At 39.4% G+C, this 17,461-nt stretch overlaps 1 protein-coding gene across 20 annotated transcripts in view; it reads left to right on the top strand.

Moving 5' to 3' along the window:
- Elavl2 (ELAV like RNA binding protein 2) overlaps nucleotides 1-17,461 on the top strand; it is a 125,637-nt gene that overhangs the window by 89,854 nt on the left and 18,322 nt on the right. For all 20 annotated transcript variants that reach the window (XM_063287239.1, XM_063287238.1, XM_063287232.1 and 17 more), the window contains one exon: nucleotides 4,866-4,969. In XM_063287239.1, coding sequence (XP_063143309.1) covers nucleotides 4,866-4,969 — 104 coding nt within the window. The remainder of the gene's footprint in view (nucleotides 1-4,865; nucleotides 4,970-17,461) is intronic.

Below are 17,461 nucleotides of genomic sequence, written 5' to 3'. Positions count from 1 at the left end.
ATAATAATAATAAATGATATACCGTCTTGCAGCACTGCAGAATTTTCTCAGAAATTAAGAACACTGGCAGCTCCTGCAGAAGACCCACATTTACTTCTTAACACCCACATAGTAGTAGACAACAATGTATAATTCTAGTTTTAGGAGATTCCCTCTTCTGATTCTACAGGCACTGCACAAAAGTTATGTATATACAATATGCAGGTAATACACCCATACATATATAATAAAAATAAATACATCTTTTCTTTAAAATCTGTCATGTTAGATGTAGAATAGTTTTTAAATAAAAACAACTTCATTCTTAGCTCCAGATTTTGATATTGTCTTCTGCCATCCATCGGTGTTGGTATATGTTTTAAAGTGGTGTTGACAACGCTTTTTGTAGAAGAGTTGATATAAATGTAAGATAATTTTTAAAAAGCAAACATCTGCATAAAAGTAAGAATAAACTATTATTTGCTAGAACCCACAAAAATCTATAAATTAGTATTATACACATGTGTTTGAAGCCTGTCAGAAAAATGTCCTGACTTTGGGCATGGAGACAGCCTCTGTAGACAGCTTTCAGTCCCACAGGCAGCACCTGGCTTTGATGCTGTAGCACCTGTCTCTTAGATTGTAGAAGCCATCACCAAGCTTTCAGTGCCATCCTTATTTACATGAAAACTGTGGCCATCAGACATGTTCACTGTGAGTTTATAACTAAGGAGTAGATTACCACAGGGCTGAAAGGGGATAATGGGAGGGGACTGCCCATATTTATGACTCCTTTGTATACCTGAGGCTCCAGTATTTACTGACTATATAATCCACTTTATGCTGAAAATCTGTAAAGTTCCTATTACTCTTGTATTTTTTCTTGTTAATATTAATTCTTTGAGAATTTCATACAGTATGTATTGATCATATTCACCCCTCTCTTCAGACTCTCTTAGATCCAACCCTCATTTCCCTACCCACCCAACTTAGTGTCCTTCTTTTTAAAAAGCTCATCAAGTTCAGTGTGTGCTGATGGTATATGCTGATGTGTGGCCTTCGCTGAAGCATGGCTGACCTACCAAGGCAACAAACACTGTTGATGAACATTGACTTTCCCTCTCCCAGCAGCTCTCCTTTGCCAATGACTCTTCAGCTAGCAGTGGGACTTCATGCCCACCACCCCTCTTCATCTGGGATTTGTCTGGCTTGAGCTTACACAGGTCTTGAACCTGCTGTCACAAATGTGAAGTTGTAGTGTGGCTGTCCTGCTGTGTTTGGAAAACACTTTCCTTGTAGTTATCCACTGCCTCTAGCTCTCACACTTTGTTCCCTCTCTTCCATAATGATCCCTGAGCCCTAGAAGAGAGGAGCTATTAGGGATATCCCATTCGGGGCAGAGAATGCTACGCTCTCTTGTTCTCTGCACCTTCACCAATTGTGGACTTCTGTGTTACTCTCAATCTGCTGAGAATAGAAGCTTCTCAGGTAAGGGTTGTCTCCTGTATTAGTACCCCAACAGTTCAGTTTGCTATGGTAACCGTGGACATAATGATGTACCTTAAAGGAGCAGACAACCCTTACATTGTTTTGTTACTAATAGGAAAATTCACTTACCTTGAACACATTCTAGTTTGCAGATGGCATTCATCTCAAAAAAGCCAGATCAGAAGCTTTTTTTAAGAAGGAAAAAAGGTTCTCTAGAGGTAAATGCGTGTTTAAGTTTAATTAATAATAAGAATTTTATCCATCACTATAACTAGGCAGATTGCATTGGGTGTATTTAAAGAATGGGCTCTCTAACAATGACCTTTATGTCTTTTTTTTTTTTTAATGGCACCATTTAAGTTCTCCTGGTTTCATTTTGCAAATCTTCCACTGCCCATAGCAAGCTAGGAGCCAGGACTCCTGCTGACCTGAGAAACAGGTCAGCAGGAACAACTGGAGCAGTCTTCTTCATGCACAGCTTTGGGCTTAGAAGCATGACTGCCTAAGGCCCACCTCAGGAGGCCCAGAAGAGTAGGTAATGTGACAGCAGAGGCAAAAGACCACCATGAATCTCTTAAAAATACATCTGCAAAACGGTGTCTCCCTGAGGAGACATTTTACATGCTCAGGCCCCCTCATAGCTTCCAGATGTGCTGTGTACCCTCAAACTCACCATTAAAACTTGTTTCCTTGGGTCAGTGAGATGACTTAGCAAGACAATTCGGTTGCTGCCAAACCCAATAACCTGAGCGCAAACCCTGAAGCATACATATGGGAGAAGAGGAAGATGGTCTCACTCCTCTAAGCTGTACACAGAACAGAGATGAGTATTTAAAAAAAAAAAAAGCCCAAAAGCCAAAAGTGAGCAGAAACAACACTTCTCAGGATGTTTGTACCCTCATAATACCAAACTTTTGGAAAGCTGTTTTCATGCTTCAAACTGTAGGAATCAGACTTTCTAAGATTTCTAAGTGATTCTGTTCTAGCGTGTGGCTCAGGTTAAAACAGTTGCTGGTAGAAAACTACCTGTAGAAAGGAAAATTGCATTCTTCTGATGCACTTCCTAGTTAATTTTACCATAGAGTAGTAAAGTGATAAAACTATTCAATACAGGGCTGACAGTCTCTTCCTTTTTCACCAGATTTTAATTTCTTCCTGATATGACCGTAAGTGGATATGTTTAAACTCCTTACTGCGTAGTAAGGAGTATGTGCACTACTTTCCCTATGTAGTCTTTGACTCAGATGTCCACTTTCTCTGTAATGAGGGTTGGTGGCATTGTTTAAGTACTCTAAGCTGTGTAGGAATTATCTTCATTTTCAAGGTGAGGGAACAGTTGCTTGGAAAGTTAAGAGTAAGGTCTTCACAGTCACATAGTTGGTAGGTAGGAGAGACAAGATTGAAACTCACATGCCAGACTCCAAATCCCATATTCATTCCATTATGAGTGGTTTCTTGCTTATTCTTTTTGTCTTCTGCCACCTTGAATCCTGCTCAATGACAGAAGACAAGTAAGAAACGCTTCTCAAGTTGGTAAAAATCTGAAGACTTGAAATTACAGTACCTTGACATGTGACTTTCTTGTAGATTATTTAATATGCACAGACGTTTTGCCTTCATCTACATTATGTACAAGTGTGCCTGGTGCATGTCTAAATTTGTAGTTAAATCTATGCATTTGCGGCTCTCCCCTCTCGTTGTTCTCTGAAGTGCTGATCTTCTAATGTAAGGCATTGCACGTGTTAAGTAAGCTCTCTACCACTGCCTAATGTCCCAAGCCCCCCTCTCTGTTTTCTGTTGTTTTTGATTACAGGAAACACAGTTCGGAAAGAGGGAATATGTTAGCTCCTCTTTTCCCAATTCTGATCACGGTTTCCAAGTATATTCCCCAAGTTCTCAGGCTTGGCCTTCTGTGTTTATCTTATTAGCAAGGAAGTCACACATTGGAGTAACCAGAGTGCCTGTCCTTAATACCAAAATGCAGCACTTGGGGGACGCATTGAGAGCACATTCCCCAGTTTCCCATGACACTGCTAGAGAGCCTGGGTTTTAAAAAAGCGTTTGTGTTTTCCAGGAAATGTCTGTTGTCTAATCCTTTATTTATGTCTCCTGTCTCTTTTCCAATGGAGAAATTTTGCCTCAATTGAAACTTTGATCTGTGACGTAGGCTTGTGTTACAGTATTTATCCATCCGTGGTACTTCCATACATATGGACATACATACAGAGCCTTCCATACATACAGACATACATACAGAGCCCCACTGAGTGAGAGGTTAGACGGCCGGCTAGCTGATGAGGCCACCACCATGGCAATAAGCAGTAATTGTTTGGAGGTTATTCTTGTGTTTTGTTGTTTACTTTCTACCTTCTCTCATCGTCATGTATGCTATCCTCTGTGTAATCATTTGCTTGTTCTGCTGTGTTCCAGTTTTAGATCAGAATATTACCTAGAGTACGTTCCATTTCATTTGTCCAAAGAAACGCCCTTCTAAAATCATGTACGCTCATGTGCGTGTTTGTATGCACGTGCATGTGGTCATACATTGCTTAATGACAGCTCATTCTGAGAAGTGCTGTTAGTCCATTTTGTCATGTATGAATATTATAGGTGGTCCCTTAGGCTAGATTAGCCAGATCAATCACCTGGTATAGATCTTGATAAAAATCAAAAGATGTATTTGAGTAGGCTGTATACAAAAAACATGGCATATTTTTGTATAAGACATCTTTTTAAATGCATATGATTAAATGCATAATATAAAATATAGTAACCAGTAATAGCCATTATTACCAAGTATTTACTGCACAACCTGAATATAACGGCATTCTCATATGATCCGTTCTATATATTTGCTTATATCAGTATTATCATAAGCACATAACTGAATTGTGCTATGAGGTCACCATAGTGATGATTTCACTGGGTGATAGGAATGTTTCAGTTTAATTAGACTCTAATGGGAACACCTTTGTGCATGCAGCACGTCATTGACCAAAATGTCATTATGTAGCACATTCCTGGATACACAAATCCTCTTTGCCAGTTTACTGTCTATAGTAACCGTAGTTGTGAAATGTGGTAAATGTGTCAGTACAAGTCATGAAACACTGACAGATTCTTAGTTGCTGTTTCCATCTTCCGTCTCTGAGGTGAGGAAAGCGAAGCTCATAGTTTTCTGTTTCTTCTGGAGCTCAGCAGAGAGGTGCACCCAGTTTTGGGGCTGCTGCCCTGTCCTGGATTAGGCATGTGCTGTGTGATGGTCTGGTTTCTTAAGCAGCACTGCTTGCTGACTTCTAAGACATTTACATTTACAAATAACAGGAGCCTGTGCTAGAAGCAGTCACCTCCTGTCGGTGGGTTCGAACTAACATGCCTTTCCTCTTCCCTCTCCATAGGGCAGAGCTTGGGTTACGGCTTTGTGAACTACATTGATCCCAAGGATGCAGAGAAAGCGATCAACACTCTGAATGGATTGAGACTTCAAACCAAAACAATAAAAGTATGTTCACAATTTTTCTTAAATTTACTTGTAGAATAAGTGGGTTTTGTTATTTATTTGATTTAATTATTTAAAGTTTATCTGTACTTTTTTTATTTGGGCCTCATTAACCTGTCTGAGTTATACAGTGTAATATTTTTGTGCATATTGAACAAAGGAGGCAACTTTAAGATTGTATGTAAACACTTATATTAGCAGAAACAGCAACAGTGCTCCCAGATATGTACTCTGTTAATTCCTTTTACAGAGACTCCTTGACCTGTTACTGGAGAGATTATTGAACTTGTCTAAACAGTAGTAATTAGAGTTGTAAGCCAGTAAGACTCCGTCATGTCTCTCACCTCTGCCCTTGACCCAGACTGTAACTGTGCCATCTATGGATATAGATGGGTCCTAGTGCCATCTAATGCAGCCCTTTTTTATAGATACCAAACTTAAATTTCATACATTCTATCAACAATAAAGTATTACTTTTTCCAATTCAACATACAAAACTATTTGTGGTTACGCACAAGCAAGCCGGATCTGGTAGTTGGGTTTTTGCTTGACTCGGTCCTAGCAGCTTTCCGAGGAGATGGACTGTCTGGAAGCTTACCTGGTACACAGGTCGTGCTTCCTTTGACGATGTACACGTCATTTTATGGATATTCTTCTGCAGGGTTATATTTTAAAATCCTTACCTGAATTCCCTGGATAAGAAGTTGATCCAGTTTCAAGCATAGATTTCTTTTTCTTTGGCAAATAAAAGTAATGTTGCCTCTGGCGAATCTAGCCCGTGTCATCAACTCACTCCCTCCTGCCCAGTGTGGACATCTCATATCAATCATGGTGCATGCTCGCAATTGCTGAATTTAGGTGTGGCTACCCAGTATATTTCAAGATAGTGTTCCAGACAGTCTCTATCAATTGACTCAGGCTGGAACTTATTTTCTACCCATGATTTAAGAAGCCAACCTACACTAGAGGCTAAGAGGTGAGAAGTTAGTCAAGACTGACTGGTATCCATCTTGCTTAGAGGCTTGTCTAGAAGAGGGATCTTAAAGTGAAGTCTCATCTTTGTGCTTAAAGTAACTTCTCTTAGGATTGACAGTTAAGGTGATTTGTTAACCCTGGGTCGTTTTGACACCTCATTCTTTATATTTATTCTAAGAAAAATGTCTGTCAGTGCTTTTCATCTAAAGGAAACGCATGATGGTCTCCAAATATACTTAGAGGTGTGATGTCCGAGAATTCTGGGTGTTTCCAGTAACAAAAATGTCTAAGGAGACAATGTATCCTATAATCAGAAAAAGAACTGCCTATTGTATTTTCAGAATTCTAAAAAGAATCTTCGAGAAGTTTAAGATGATAAAGACCTAAGTTGGTTTTGATCTTTTCTTTAATCTGATGCTTCACACTTGTCTGCTTAATCTTCCCCCATGTCAAATGTTCAGGTTTTTAATAGTGATAATACAGTGCCCTGAGTAATGGTGCCCACTATCTAGCTTTCCTCAGGCTGTTTTATGTATTCTATGTCCTATGGATTTTTGTAGGCTTCCTCTTCCTTAACTAAAATGATCAGCAATCCTGGAAATCAATTGCTTTTAGTGCTGACAGCCCAAGTTGTTGTTAAAAAGAAAATGAAATGTGATTGGGCTGGCTCATCTCAGCAAATGACCCTTTTCCTCGCTCCAGAAATAATCACCCTTATTTCATTCTTAGTGAGTCACTTCTTTTGCCATATACACTGCATGCTGTAAGGTCCCAAGAAAGGTAGAAATGCAGAGGAAGCAGGTCAGTATATGAGAAATGTACTCAGTCTTTTCAGAAACCACTGATGACAGCTGTTCCCTACTGCCAGTGGTCCAGCCTTCTCTCCTCAGACCCAGCTGCTTGGGCTGAATGGATAAGCAAGGACAGTAATGCTTTGTGGATTTTATACTGTGACATCTGCTACTTGTGACTTTCTGAGATTTAGGAGGGGTGATGGGCAGGCAGCAGGTTACTTCTTTCCCTGCCCCCATTTGGTTCTTGCAAAAATATCAGATAACAGCTGGTATCCTCAGTTTGGCCCAGTTTTCTCTTGAGAGGCAAAGCAGACCATTCTCCAGAAGTAGATTGTACAATTTTTGTCTATATTGGTATTTCTATTTTTCCTTTTTCTTTTCTATTAGACAGGTTTTATGTTCTTATTATGAAATCTCAAGTGTGTTTCTTCTTGTATTCACTGTTCTCTGTGTGATCTGGAAACTACACTTAAGCCTTTAATCCTGATGGTGGCTGTCAGACTGATCTTACCATTTCTCACTTCTCAGAGAGCCCCTCTGCCTTTGGCTGCTGTCCTGCTAGGTTGTTCCAACTCCTGTTGGGTTTGCTGTGTTTGAACTCCATGCTCTCTACCCACATGTAACCACAGAAGCCTGGGGTCCGCATGGTCCAGCTGTGGTTTAGACTCATACACTACTCTCTCTCCAGTAAGTGTGGAGACCTTGGTGCCCATACAGGTTAGCCAAGGTTGCATATTTGAAGACAGCAGTAACTATTTACTTCTAATATTCCACCAAAAATCTTGCCATTACACCATACTTTTCTTTAGAGGAAAATATCTGCTTTGTATATAGTTCCTTATAATGACCTTTAAGATTCTCAAATATTGGACTTTGTTCTGTTCTCCACGCCACCCACCATATCAGTATGACTTCGGTAATTCGTGATTTTTTTTTTCTTTTAATACTGGTGTAGTGACTGAAATACTGAGAAAGAGGGTTTATCAGCCCAGTAGGGCTTTGTGTAATAGTTGGAATGTCAAATGACATATATTTGCTAGTTCTTCAGTGAGTTAAACTCCCTCAGGCCCCACAGGAATCTAAGGTATTTGTTACAATGAAGTGGGAGGAGTGGTTTTGATGCACCTGTTCTGGAACCAAAACTGTATTAGAAAAGTGACCCCGGTGATCAGCCATCGGCATGGCAGTGAGCTGCTCTTTTGAACGGGTGGGTCATCTGCAGAGCTGTCACTTTGCACACACAGTTCCTTCAGCCTTTGTGGTCAGTTCTGTTAGAGTAAAATATCTGTCACCTGGAGTTCGTTAGGTGAGTGGTCTGCGCTGTAACTTACAGTTCAGTCTTCACCTTCAGGAAGAACGGCTTGGAATCAGGAAGTCCAAAGCTGTCATTTCAGGTTAGCGTGGTATCACTTTATTTTGAGCAGCACTGATATGCTTAGTCTTCGGTGTCATTAGTCACATTTCTGGATTGTCCCATGCCTCCTAGGGAAATGTGTTTACAACATCCCTTGCTAGTAACAAGTGATGGGTTCATCAGCAGCATGGTGCTTACTAACCTCTGCCCATATTATTCTATTGACATAGTAGATAACAGCTGGCTGTTCCCAGATGTTAACATCTAATGTTAGCAAGGATAGGGAAAAGATGTGGTTTCTGTGCAGTTCAGACAGTAAAGTTCCAAAATATTCTGAGGGCAGTATAAGAAATTACATGCTGGTGTGAGGGTATCTTTCATCAGTAGTCCTCCATTGCCTATGGGAACTATCTATGGCCTTCTCAGGTGCTCAGGGTTTGTTGACTACCAATCATCATGTGCTTTCCTGCCTAACTTTTAAGGAAGCTTATGTATAGATATGATCTGAATAGTGGGCAAAGCACACAGTTTAAAGCCAGTATATTTGCCCATTGTCTGGATTAATGTGTCAGATATCAACTCATGAGTAGAAGAAAAATGATTACTTCATAAAGTAAAACTGTTCATTTCTGAAGTGTCCGTATATTCTCTTACATGTACTCAGGAAGGACGAATGTGTGCAGTGATACAAACCATTGACCCAGCATATCTCCCAGCTTCTGGATCAGTAGGATGTATGAAATGTTATTTTCCAGAACTTGAACTCTGTCACTGGAACATAACTTTATATTATTGTTAGATACTATTCCAGAACCCAGCCTCTACCTCCACAGAAACTCGTTGAAGTATGGCAGCCTGGGAAAGTGCCCCCCATGTATTCTTTCTTTCTCCATAATTATCCAAGCATGGAGCAAACTAAAAATTATTTTTGCCTAAAAATTATTAACTAACTTATAAAAATATGGAATATCTTTATTAAAATAATTAAACTATTTAAGTACATATAGAAAATTCTCTTATAAAAAGTAGAGTATTCAATATTAATAATAAGCTATTCCTTAAAGTGTTCAGTTTGACAGTGATTAAGGTAATCTAATAAACTTTTATCCTGAATCCTTATATTGCTTTTCAAATTTTAAAGATTTATACTTTTTACTATTTCTAATTTGTAAAGTTAGAAAATGTCACCTTTTCTTTCCCCTACCTGTTTAACAGGTGATGGACTCAACATTGGAAATGTAAGCCTCTGTTTCTGACATCTTTCTTGGTTCACCTGGGTGTGTCATCCTGCACAAGTCTCTCAGTCTTTGAACTTCCATTTGTGTCTGTAAATAACTTGGAGCTTGACCTCCCCAAACCAGGAAATTTAAATTAATCGAATCTTGAGACCCCAGGGTGCTGACTGATGAGCCAGCACATAACAGGACATGCACAGAATTCTCGGAAAGGATGTGTAATGTTCCCGCCAGGCACTGATAGGTGTTGTATATAAAATGTGAATGGGCCCTACTCTCAAGGTAGCTTACTGTGTGTATATGGGAACATTAAGAAATCAGGAAAAAGAATGGCATCCAAACCATTGGCTGTGTTTGTGTGTGCATGTGTGTGTGTGTGTGTATAGAGGTGGTAGTGTGTGTGAGATAAAGAGACAGAGACAGAATATGAGAGAATTTGAAAGAATGAAAGTTTGAAGCTGACTTGAGATGCCATGTTAAATCTACTATTCCGTTTATTTATTGAGTCAGGGTCTCTCCTTGAACTCAGACCTTGACAATTTGACTAGTCTTGTTAGCCAGTGTGCCTCTTGAGTGCTGGAGTGGACTCTCTGCCTGCCCAATTTTTTTAGGTGGACTTTGGGGAATCCAAACTTAAGTCCTTATAGCCTGTTCTTAATAGTGTAGCCAGTCCCCATCTCCCTATCTCTCCAGTCGTTATAGGTAGGAGATATTCAACTGTAATTGATAAATTTATGTTAGTAATTCATAATGATATTTAATTTAGATTACTATATACTGATTATATATGTGTTTGGGAGAAATACAGACTCTTTTTATGGGGTTAGTCTAATAGAACATGAAGAGAAAATACATGTTTTTTTCGTTGTTCTGTTTTGGAAGCACAGTGACTATCTACAACTAGCCCTTTGCAGTCAGCCTTTCATCCTGATGGCTGGACAGTTTTGACATCTGTCTTCCACCTCTTGCATACTTAGTGCAGCTTGTGTTGGGAAACCCTTTGCTAAATGTAGCCTCCTTTTGCTACAAAATGATTGAGATGAGTTTGGGTTTCATTATCATTATAGATTGTTTAATAACATTGAATTCTGACTATTGGAAAGTATTCTATCTATTATATAATATGATCCTACTATAGAGTAGGTAGAGGGGGCATGGAAGCCGTGCAGAGGACTTCCCAGTTGGCAAGTGCTCTGATAAAATGACTGGAAGCATATTTCTGGGACATTTAGGACAAACCACATAATGTTGATAGGTCATGAGGAGATGGAAATTTGAAGGCAGATGTTAGAGGAACCACATAGAATTTGCTAGTGAAATGTACAGAAGAGCCTGAAAATGACAAGAGATAACAAATGATGAGTACTGTGCAAAGGTGACATTTCCCCTCTGTGAGGGAGATTGACAGAGTTTAGGTCATTAACAGCCACGGGATTGGACCTTGATATTCATTCTGAGAGGATGTTTGTTTTGTGTCTAGACTCCATATTTGTCTGATATCTTAGAGCATGTAGAATTTTTCTGACTGGAGTACTTTATTGTTGTGATAGTCAAAGTATAGGATTTGTGAATCACATCATATAACGGGGCCCCTTCATTTCAAAGCTTTTCTGTAGACCATTATTTGTCCTTTCCTTGTGAAGACCACAAACCTCGGAGATAATCATTTGAAGTATAGGTTTCAAATTTGCTGGACATCTATTAGTGCTATCTTAATAAACATCACTTATTTTACCTGTTCAGATCTTTGTCCAGTTACAAAGCCAATAAAAAAAGAAAAAAATGGGAGGCGGGGAAAGAGTGCGGAAAAGGAGCAGCGGTGAAAGCTGAGCAAATGGACTGCATTGCCTTTAACATAAGCAAGATAGGCCTAGTGCCTGCTTTCCTAGTTATGGTTTGGACTAATACAATGGTTGTAGAGCCATGTTTCAACTTCTTCTGGGCTATTTGATACATCTAATTGTAAAGTTCTTCTATCTATATAGAATCTATTTTATAAAGTCCTTTGATGAGGCGAAATAACAGATGACCTTATTAATGAGTTATTTTATATGAGCTATCCCCCATGTTTCATCCGACTGTTTCACCTGAGCCATCCATGATTTCTCTGTTGTCTATAGAGCTTTGTCCAAATAGCCAGAAGAGTCTCCCTCACCCTCACCCTCACCCTTGCCCCGACTTTTCCCATCTTTCCAGGTGAGAGTTAGATGAACATTTGGGAGTTCCCAGAGGGCAGTAATTTTCCACTCTTTGACTGTATTTTCTTTGGATATCATTGTGTAGTTGCTAGAGAGGAAGTGAGCTCATACAGATGGTGGGTGGGGAGCAGGTCCATCCTCCTGCCACTTAGTGGACCATGGTGTGTGAGGATTGTGGCATTCTCAGTGATGGACCGAACCTGTCTTCCTTGGCAGGAAGTTTGATGGGTCATTCTGTTCTCCAAGCATGCTCTCCAGGAGTGTCATGGCGTTGGGAGATGACTCTGCTTGTGTGTCAGGTCTAGCTTAGAGAATGCTGGCAGTTTTTCCTCTATAGCCAGCCTAAAGAACTTAAAAGGCTTTTATAGCTACTTCCATTGGAGTGAAAGGGTTAACACATATTTGAGTACACCTGTCCGGAGCTGAGGGAGAGGACATGGAAGTCATACTTGAACATTGACATTGGGTTAGGAAATAGCTCATGCTGTTTTGGCTGCATTTGCTGTTATTTGCTTGTATGTGTTTTGTGGTGGGGATTTTCTTGGCAACTTAATACATCTAGCTGACGAGAATTTTGAATCATTTGACCAACTGGTCTTTTTAATATAAAAAAGAATGAAGCTCCTGTAAGCCCTAGAACAGTGTGGATCTATTTCAGTTTGGGTTTTAAGGTAACAATAAGAGAGGAAAATCTGAATCTGATTCACACAGGTCAGAAAATGGCATCCTGAGCAAACCTTTTAGTCCACCTTCCATGCCTTTTGCAGAAGAGGCATTTCTGTAAGGCCTTGCTAGCTTGGCTGCTCTGATTTCTGACTGCTTATGAGCAGGGTTGAGTTGTAGTTTTGTTTAATTTATGAGGCACAAAAGCTAGTTCTCAATCTTTTTAGCCTGTTCTGAGCAGCTGGTTAGATGGAGTCGGGTACTTAACTTCAAGAGTCCATCCTTCCTTCTTTGTCATGCCTGCTTTTCACCCTAACGAATAACTTGTGAATGAACTGCAGCAGTCACGCGCTCGAGCACGTGAGCGTGAGCTGGGGTTGGGGGGAATGGTGCGGGTTTAATCCTTCCTGCTCAGGCTCTAGGGTAGCTAATGATGGGCCCTCCGGTAAGTGACAAGAAAGAAGCAATTGGACTGCATCCTGGAAACAGCTGATCCAGATAGTTTCCCGTGAGAATTTTAGTTACCTGTATTTAGAACCTTTATGTTCATGCTTGATTTATTTTTATGGCCCTCCTTACACACCTAGAAAGGTTATAGAGACAACTACTTTGTAAGGATGAGGACAACAGGAATTTTATGATTTCACAGTTTCCCAGGCCCTGGCCAGGCTGTGGGGCTCCTGCAAATCCTTGGAATCAATAGATGTACTTTGACTTATTCAATTTTGCATTTGGTGGTGATTTATATCCCTATAAATGCTTCAAAGTCACAACATGGGAATTGGCTCATTCAGAAACTAACATTAGAAGATGACAAGGGGACCTGGTGGCTCTGATTTTTATGAGCTCTCCAGGAAACCCTAACAAACGAGGCACAGAGTTTGAACATTATGAGTTTCAAATCTTTCTGATAAGGGACTTCCAGAACTTCTGTTTTCCCACACAATCACTAGGATGGAGTGGTTGACAAAACACAGATTTATAGTCACCAGGAGTTACTGATCTGATCACTAACAGACCCAGGCCAAGGAGAATGTTACTCTAATAGCTGCCAGGAATGGTTCTTAGGCCTTGGCCTCATCTAAGAAGTCTGGGTTAGTGAAACTTTATAATTCATGTTTAGTATACGCATGCTTATTTCCAAATAAATATTGATACAAATAACAAGACCCCTATTATGGGTTATATTACATAATCTTTACAGTAGAGCAATATCCATTCATTAATAAAATGCTAGAATTATTGAAGAAACAATAAATTTTCCCCCTGCATAGTTAGCTCCTTTTCAGAGTATTTACTTCATAAGTAAAATATCATTGTTTCCTATGTATCTTTTGTGGTTGCTTGGGTCTTCATGGTGGTCAGTGAAGATGCTATTGTTATGAAAGATAATTTTGTAATTCATTATAAGGTCATATCACCTGCACCTGTTCCTGTCTGTTCACCCTTCCTTAGATTCTATTTTTTTTTTTATCTTTTTGCCTAGGGCTCCCCGGCAAATGGCAGTTTGTTACATTATTACAAGAACTGTAACATGCTGAAAATAGTTTTTAAAGAAAGGGGTTGGTGTCTGAAACCTTAACTAAGCTCATTTGATCTGTAAACTGAATGTTGTCCCACAGCCACAGCTACATGAAAGCAGTATGCAGGTTTGCAAAAGCCTTCTCAGATTTGCCGGGTGGGGGAACAGATTTGTAAGAAATTGTCAAACCCAAACAATACTTTAGTGATCTTCACTAAGCAGTGTCTTGAGGGAATTGTGAAATTTGCATAGTCTGCAAACCCCTGGTCCACAAAGTCAAGTGAACTGGGAAGGTGAAGGCTAACACACCTCTCACCTCAGCACTTTGTCCTCTGATTACTAAGGAACATTGATCCACCAGCAGCAAAGGGGAGGCTATTTGGAGGGTTAATTATAGCTATGAGTGTTATGGATGCTATCAATCAGTGAGACCAAAGGAAAGGGCTTGGTGCCAGAGCATTCTGTGTAGTTAAATACCACAGGATGGGATTTTGAAGGTGAAGTCGGGTCTGAAGAGGACGGTTTATCTCAAAACAAGATAAAGATGGCGCACTTCCTTTTTCACCCCCCCTTACATTTCTGGAGATGTTCCATGGATGTCTGAGATGCCATCTATTTTGTCCTGTGAAGGTTGTCATTTTTTTCTATAAAACCTCGGTTGTAAAATCTTTACAACTGCCATGAGACAAGCTTTAGGAGTACAGCAATTATTTTTGTTAAAGTGCTTTGTGCGGAAATATGTAGCTCAGGTGTCTAATAGACATTTGGAGAATGGTGGGTCTTATCTTCGAATTAAACCATTAGTCTTGCAAATAAGTTCATTTAAAGAAAGTTTTCCCATGGTTATTCTCCAACGTGTGACCATTTTGAGACTGAGAGTACTATCTTACTGTTTCCAGTTATTCCCCATCGGTACTGAGTACATTTCGCACAGTCGTATAACTTCAATCATGTCTACAGAACACATGTGGAAGAACTTCCCATAGCTGCATATTTTCATCAATATTCATTTCCCCGTGCCACATGCATGTCTTCCTCACACAAATTCTCACCTTGTCATATTTAAAGGCTAAGTATTGTAGGCAAGTCCAGGTTGTCTCCTGCAACTGATGAGAGAGTTCTGCTTGTTCATTTGATTATTGTTATTTTAAATGCTTATACAGTGTGTACTGATGGAGACTTACTACAGACAAGCAACCCATGAAGAAAAATAGTCTTGAAACTATTAGCATGAAAATATGTGTACATGTACCCAGTAAGACCTCCAAACATTGTCTCCGATGTTATGTGATTTACCTACAGTAAAGATAAGGGGCAGAAGTTATATTTATATTTGAAAATGTGCTTACTACTTTTGTATAATCAGATACTTTTTAATTAAAAGAAGTTAATGTGTGTGTGTGTGTGTGTGTGTGTGTGTGTGTGTGTCCAGGAAGGGGACATGCACATGTCACAGCATGTATGTAGTGGTCGGAGGACACCAATGCTAATAATAATGCTTTCATCAATTGGGAGTGTCCATATTGGTTACATTTTTACATGCAGAGATATTTTAGAAACTTAGAAGACATTGTTCTGTTTTGTCTCGGGAGTGTCTTTGTCACAAACACTCTATTTGTTACAACCATGGAAGGTCCTTGTTAAGCTATTTGCCTGTATAGTCAACAGTAAAGGGGCCAGAATTTATTCCAGCTGCCACACCTGAGAAAATAGGAACATTTGTACCCTCTTTTTAAACTGATACATATGGATGGGATTGGTTCCATTTAACCATGTTTAGTGACATGTTCAGAGGCTAAGTATATGCCACATGTGAAAGGAAAGCACATTTGTTATTTCTGAAGTTGCTAGTTTGCGTGACACAATCCTTACAACTAGTATGTTTTTGTTTTTCTTTGGCCATTCCATGTTCTTAGTATTATCTGTCATGAACAGTGTCTTCTGATCAGTCACTCTCATCTTTATGTTGGAGCTAAGGTCAAGTGCCTTGACTTTTACTCAGTGAAATTTGAAACTGCTACAAGGCTGAGAAATCTTAGTGTAAACAACCAGTTGTATTTTAAATGGTGCATGATTTTCAAAAGAGGCAGAAGCACTTGCTGTAGGAGAGCCTGCATTGTTGGTATATTTCAATTGGTCTTATGTCAAGATTCTTCATTTTTCTTTTTTTTTTATAATGCTGGCTTGCCTCCAAAAATTAGATTATTTTTTCACACATAACTTAAATAAATCTTGGGCATTAGTAGTAGAAGAAATTCTGTACTTGTACTAACCAAGTCACCAACTTTGATGTGTTTCATATTTTTTAAATACCGTTTAAGCAGTGGTGCACACCTTTAATCCAAGCACTTGAGAGGCAGAGGCAGAGGCAGAGGCAGGTGGGTCTCTGACTTCAAAGCCAGCCTGGTTACAGAGTGAGTTCTAGGACAGCCAGAGTTATACAAAGAGAAACACTGACTCAAAAACCAATCAATTGAACAATCAGTATACTTAAAACTTTATGTACTCTTTAAACTTTGTTATTATTATTGTTGTTGTTACTATTATTATTAGTCCACACACATGGAGGTCAGAGGACAATTGTTTGGAGTGTGTTCTTCCTTTCTGCCTTTATGTGGATTTCAGTGGTTGCATTCATCAGATCTGAATGACAAGTGCTTATACAGAGCCCTCTCGTTCATGCATGTTTCATAGTTCTTATATATACACAAGAGAACATTTAGTTTATCAAAGCAGAGTTTCATAGCTTCTTAGAGTGTCTCTTCAGGTGTCACCTTGGCAACAGCTGCTCATTCTCTTGATTGCCATCTCACTAGTTATTTGTGAGTTCAAAGGCCATGTTTCAACAACTAGTATAATGAAAAACACACAGAAAAGAAGTCGCATCTCGGAATGAAATATCTGTATCTCTTCGCTGTGGTTTTGGACAAGCTACATTTGTTCTTGTTGTTCTTTTGGTATTTGTTTGTTTTTTGTTTTCAGACAGAGTTTCTTTGAAGCTGTGGCTGTCCTAGAACTCATTTTGTAGACCAGGTTAGCCTTGAACTCAGAGATCTGCCAGCCAGAGAGCTGAGATTAAAGACATGTGCCACCACTGCCCAGTGTACACTTGTCTTTTCTAAGGAAATTGAATTAAATTATCTCCATTGTCTTTTTTATTCCCACACCCCAACCCCACAAGTACTATATTATTCTATTGAGCATTCTTTCCTTCAGGTATTTAAAGTCTCAATTTCAACAGCTAAAACTTTCTATTAAACATGTTTAATAGAAATTTTCAGTCTCTTCTGTTGATAACACTTACTTGAATTTTTGCATTCCAGATCAGATTTGTGGTTTGTACTACCCTTTAAAAAATTACAAACTCCAAGTTAGTCAATGATTATGTATACCCGTCTTCACCACAACAAATATTGATACCAATATATGCAAAGTTATTATGGTGGTTATTTCCTTATTTCACGGAGTTATGTCACCAGCAAGACAGGATGATAGTAGGCATGCCCTGTTTCTGCCCAAATTTAAGAGCAGCACAGTCAGTTTACTGTAGGTACAGGCCGAGTCCTGGGATTCAGACTATAGTGGACAGGACTGGCAAACATTGCTTTGTGGAGTAGTAAAATAGATACCTGCAAGAAGTTGGAAATGATAAAACATAGTTAGAGCAGCAGCTTTCATTTAACAGTGCGGAGCAGGGGAGCGGGGACCCTAGGGAAACTATAGGTTATTTGAATTTATATAGAAAAAGTAGAGA

This window comes from Rattus norvegicus, chromosome 5 (assembly GCF_036323735.1).
Source record: "Rattus norvegicus strain BN/NHsdMcwi chromosome 5, GRCr8, whole genome shotgun sequence".
NCBI classification, from domain to species: domain Eukaryota; kingdom Metazoa; phylum Chordata; class Mammalia; order Rodentia; family Muridae; genus Rattus; species Rattus norvegicus.
Note: the sequence above shows the minus strand (reverse complement) of the source record. Positions and strands in the feature narration are given on the sequence as shown.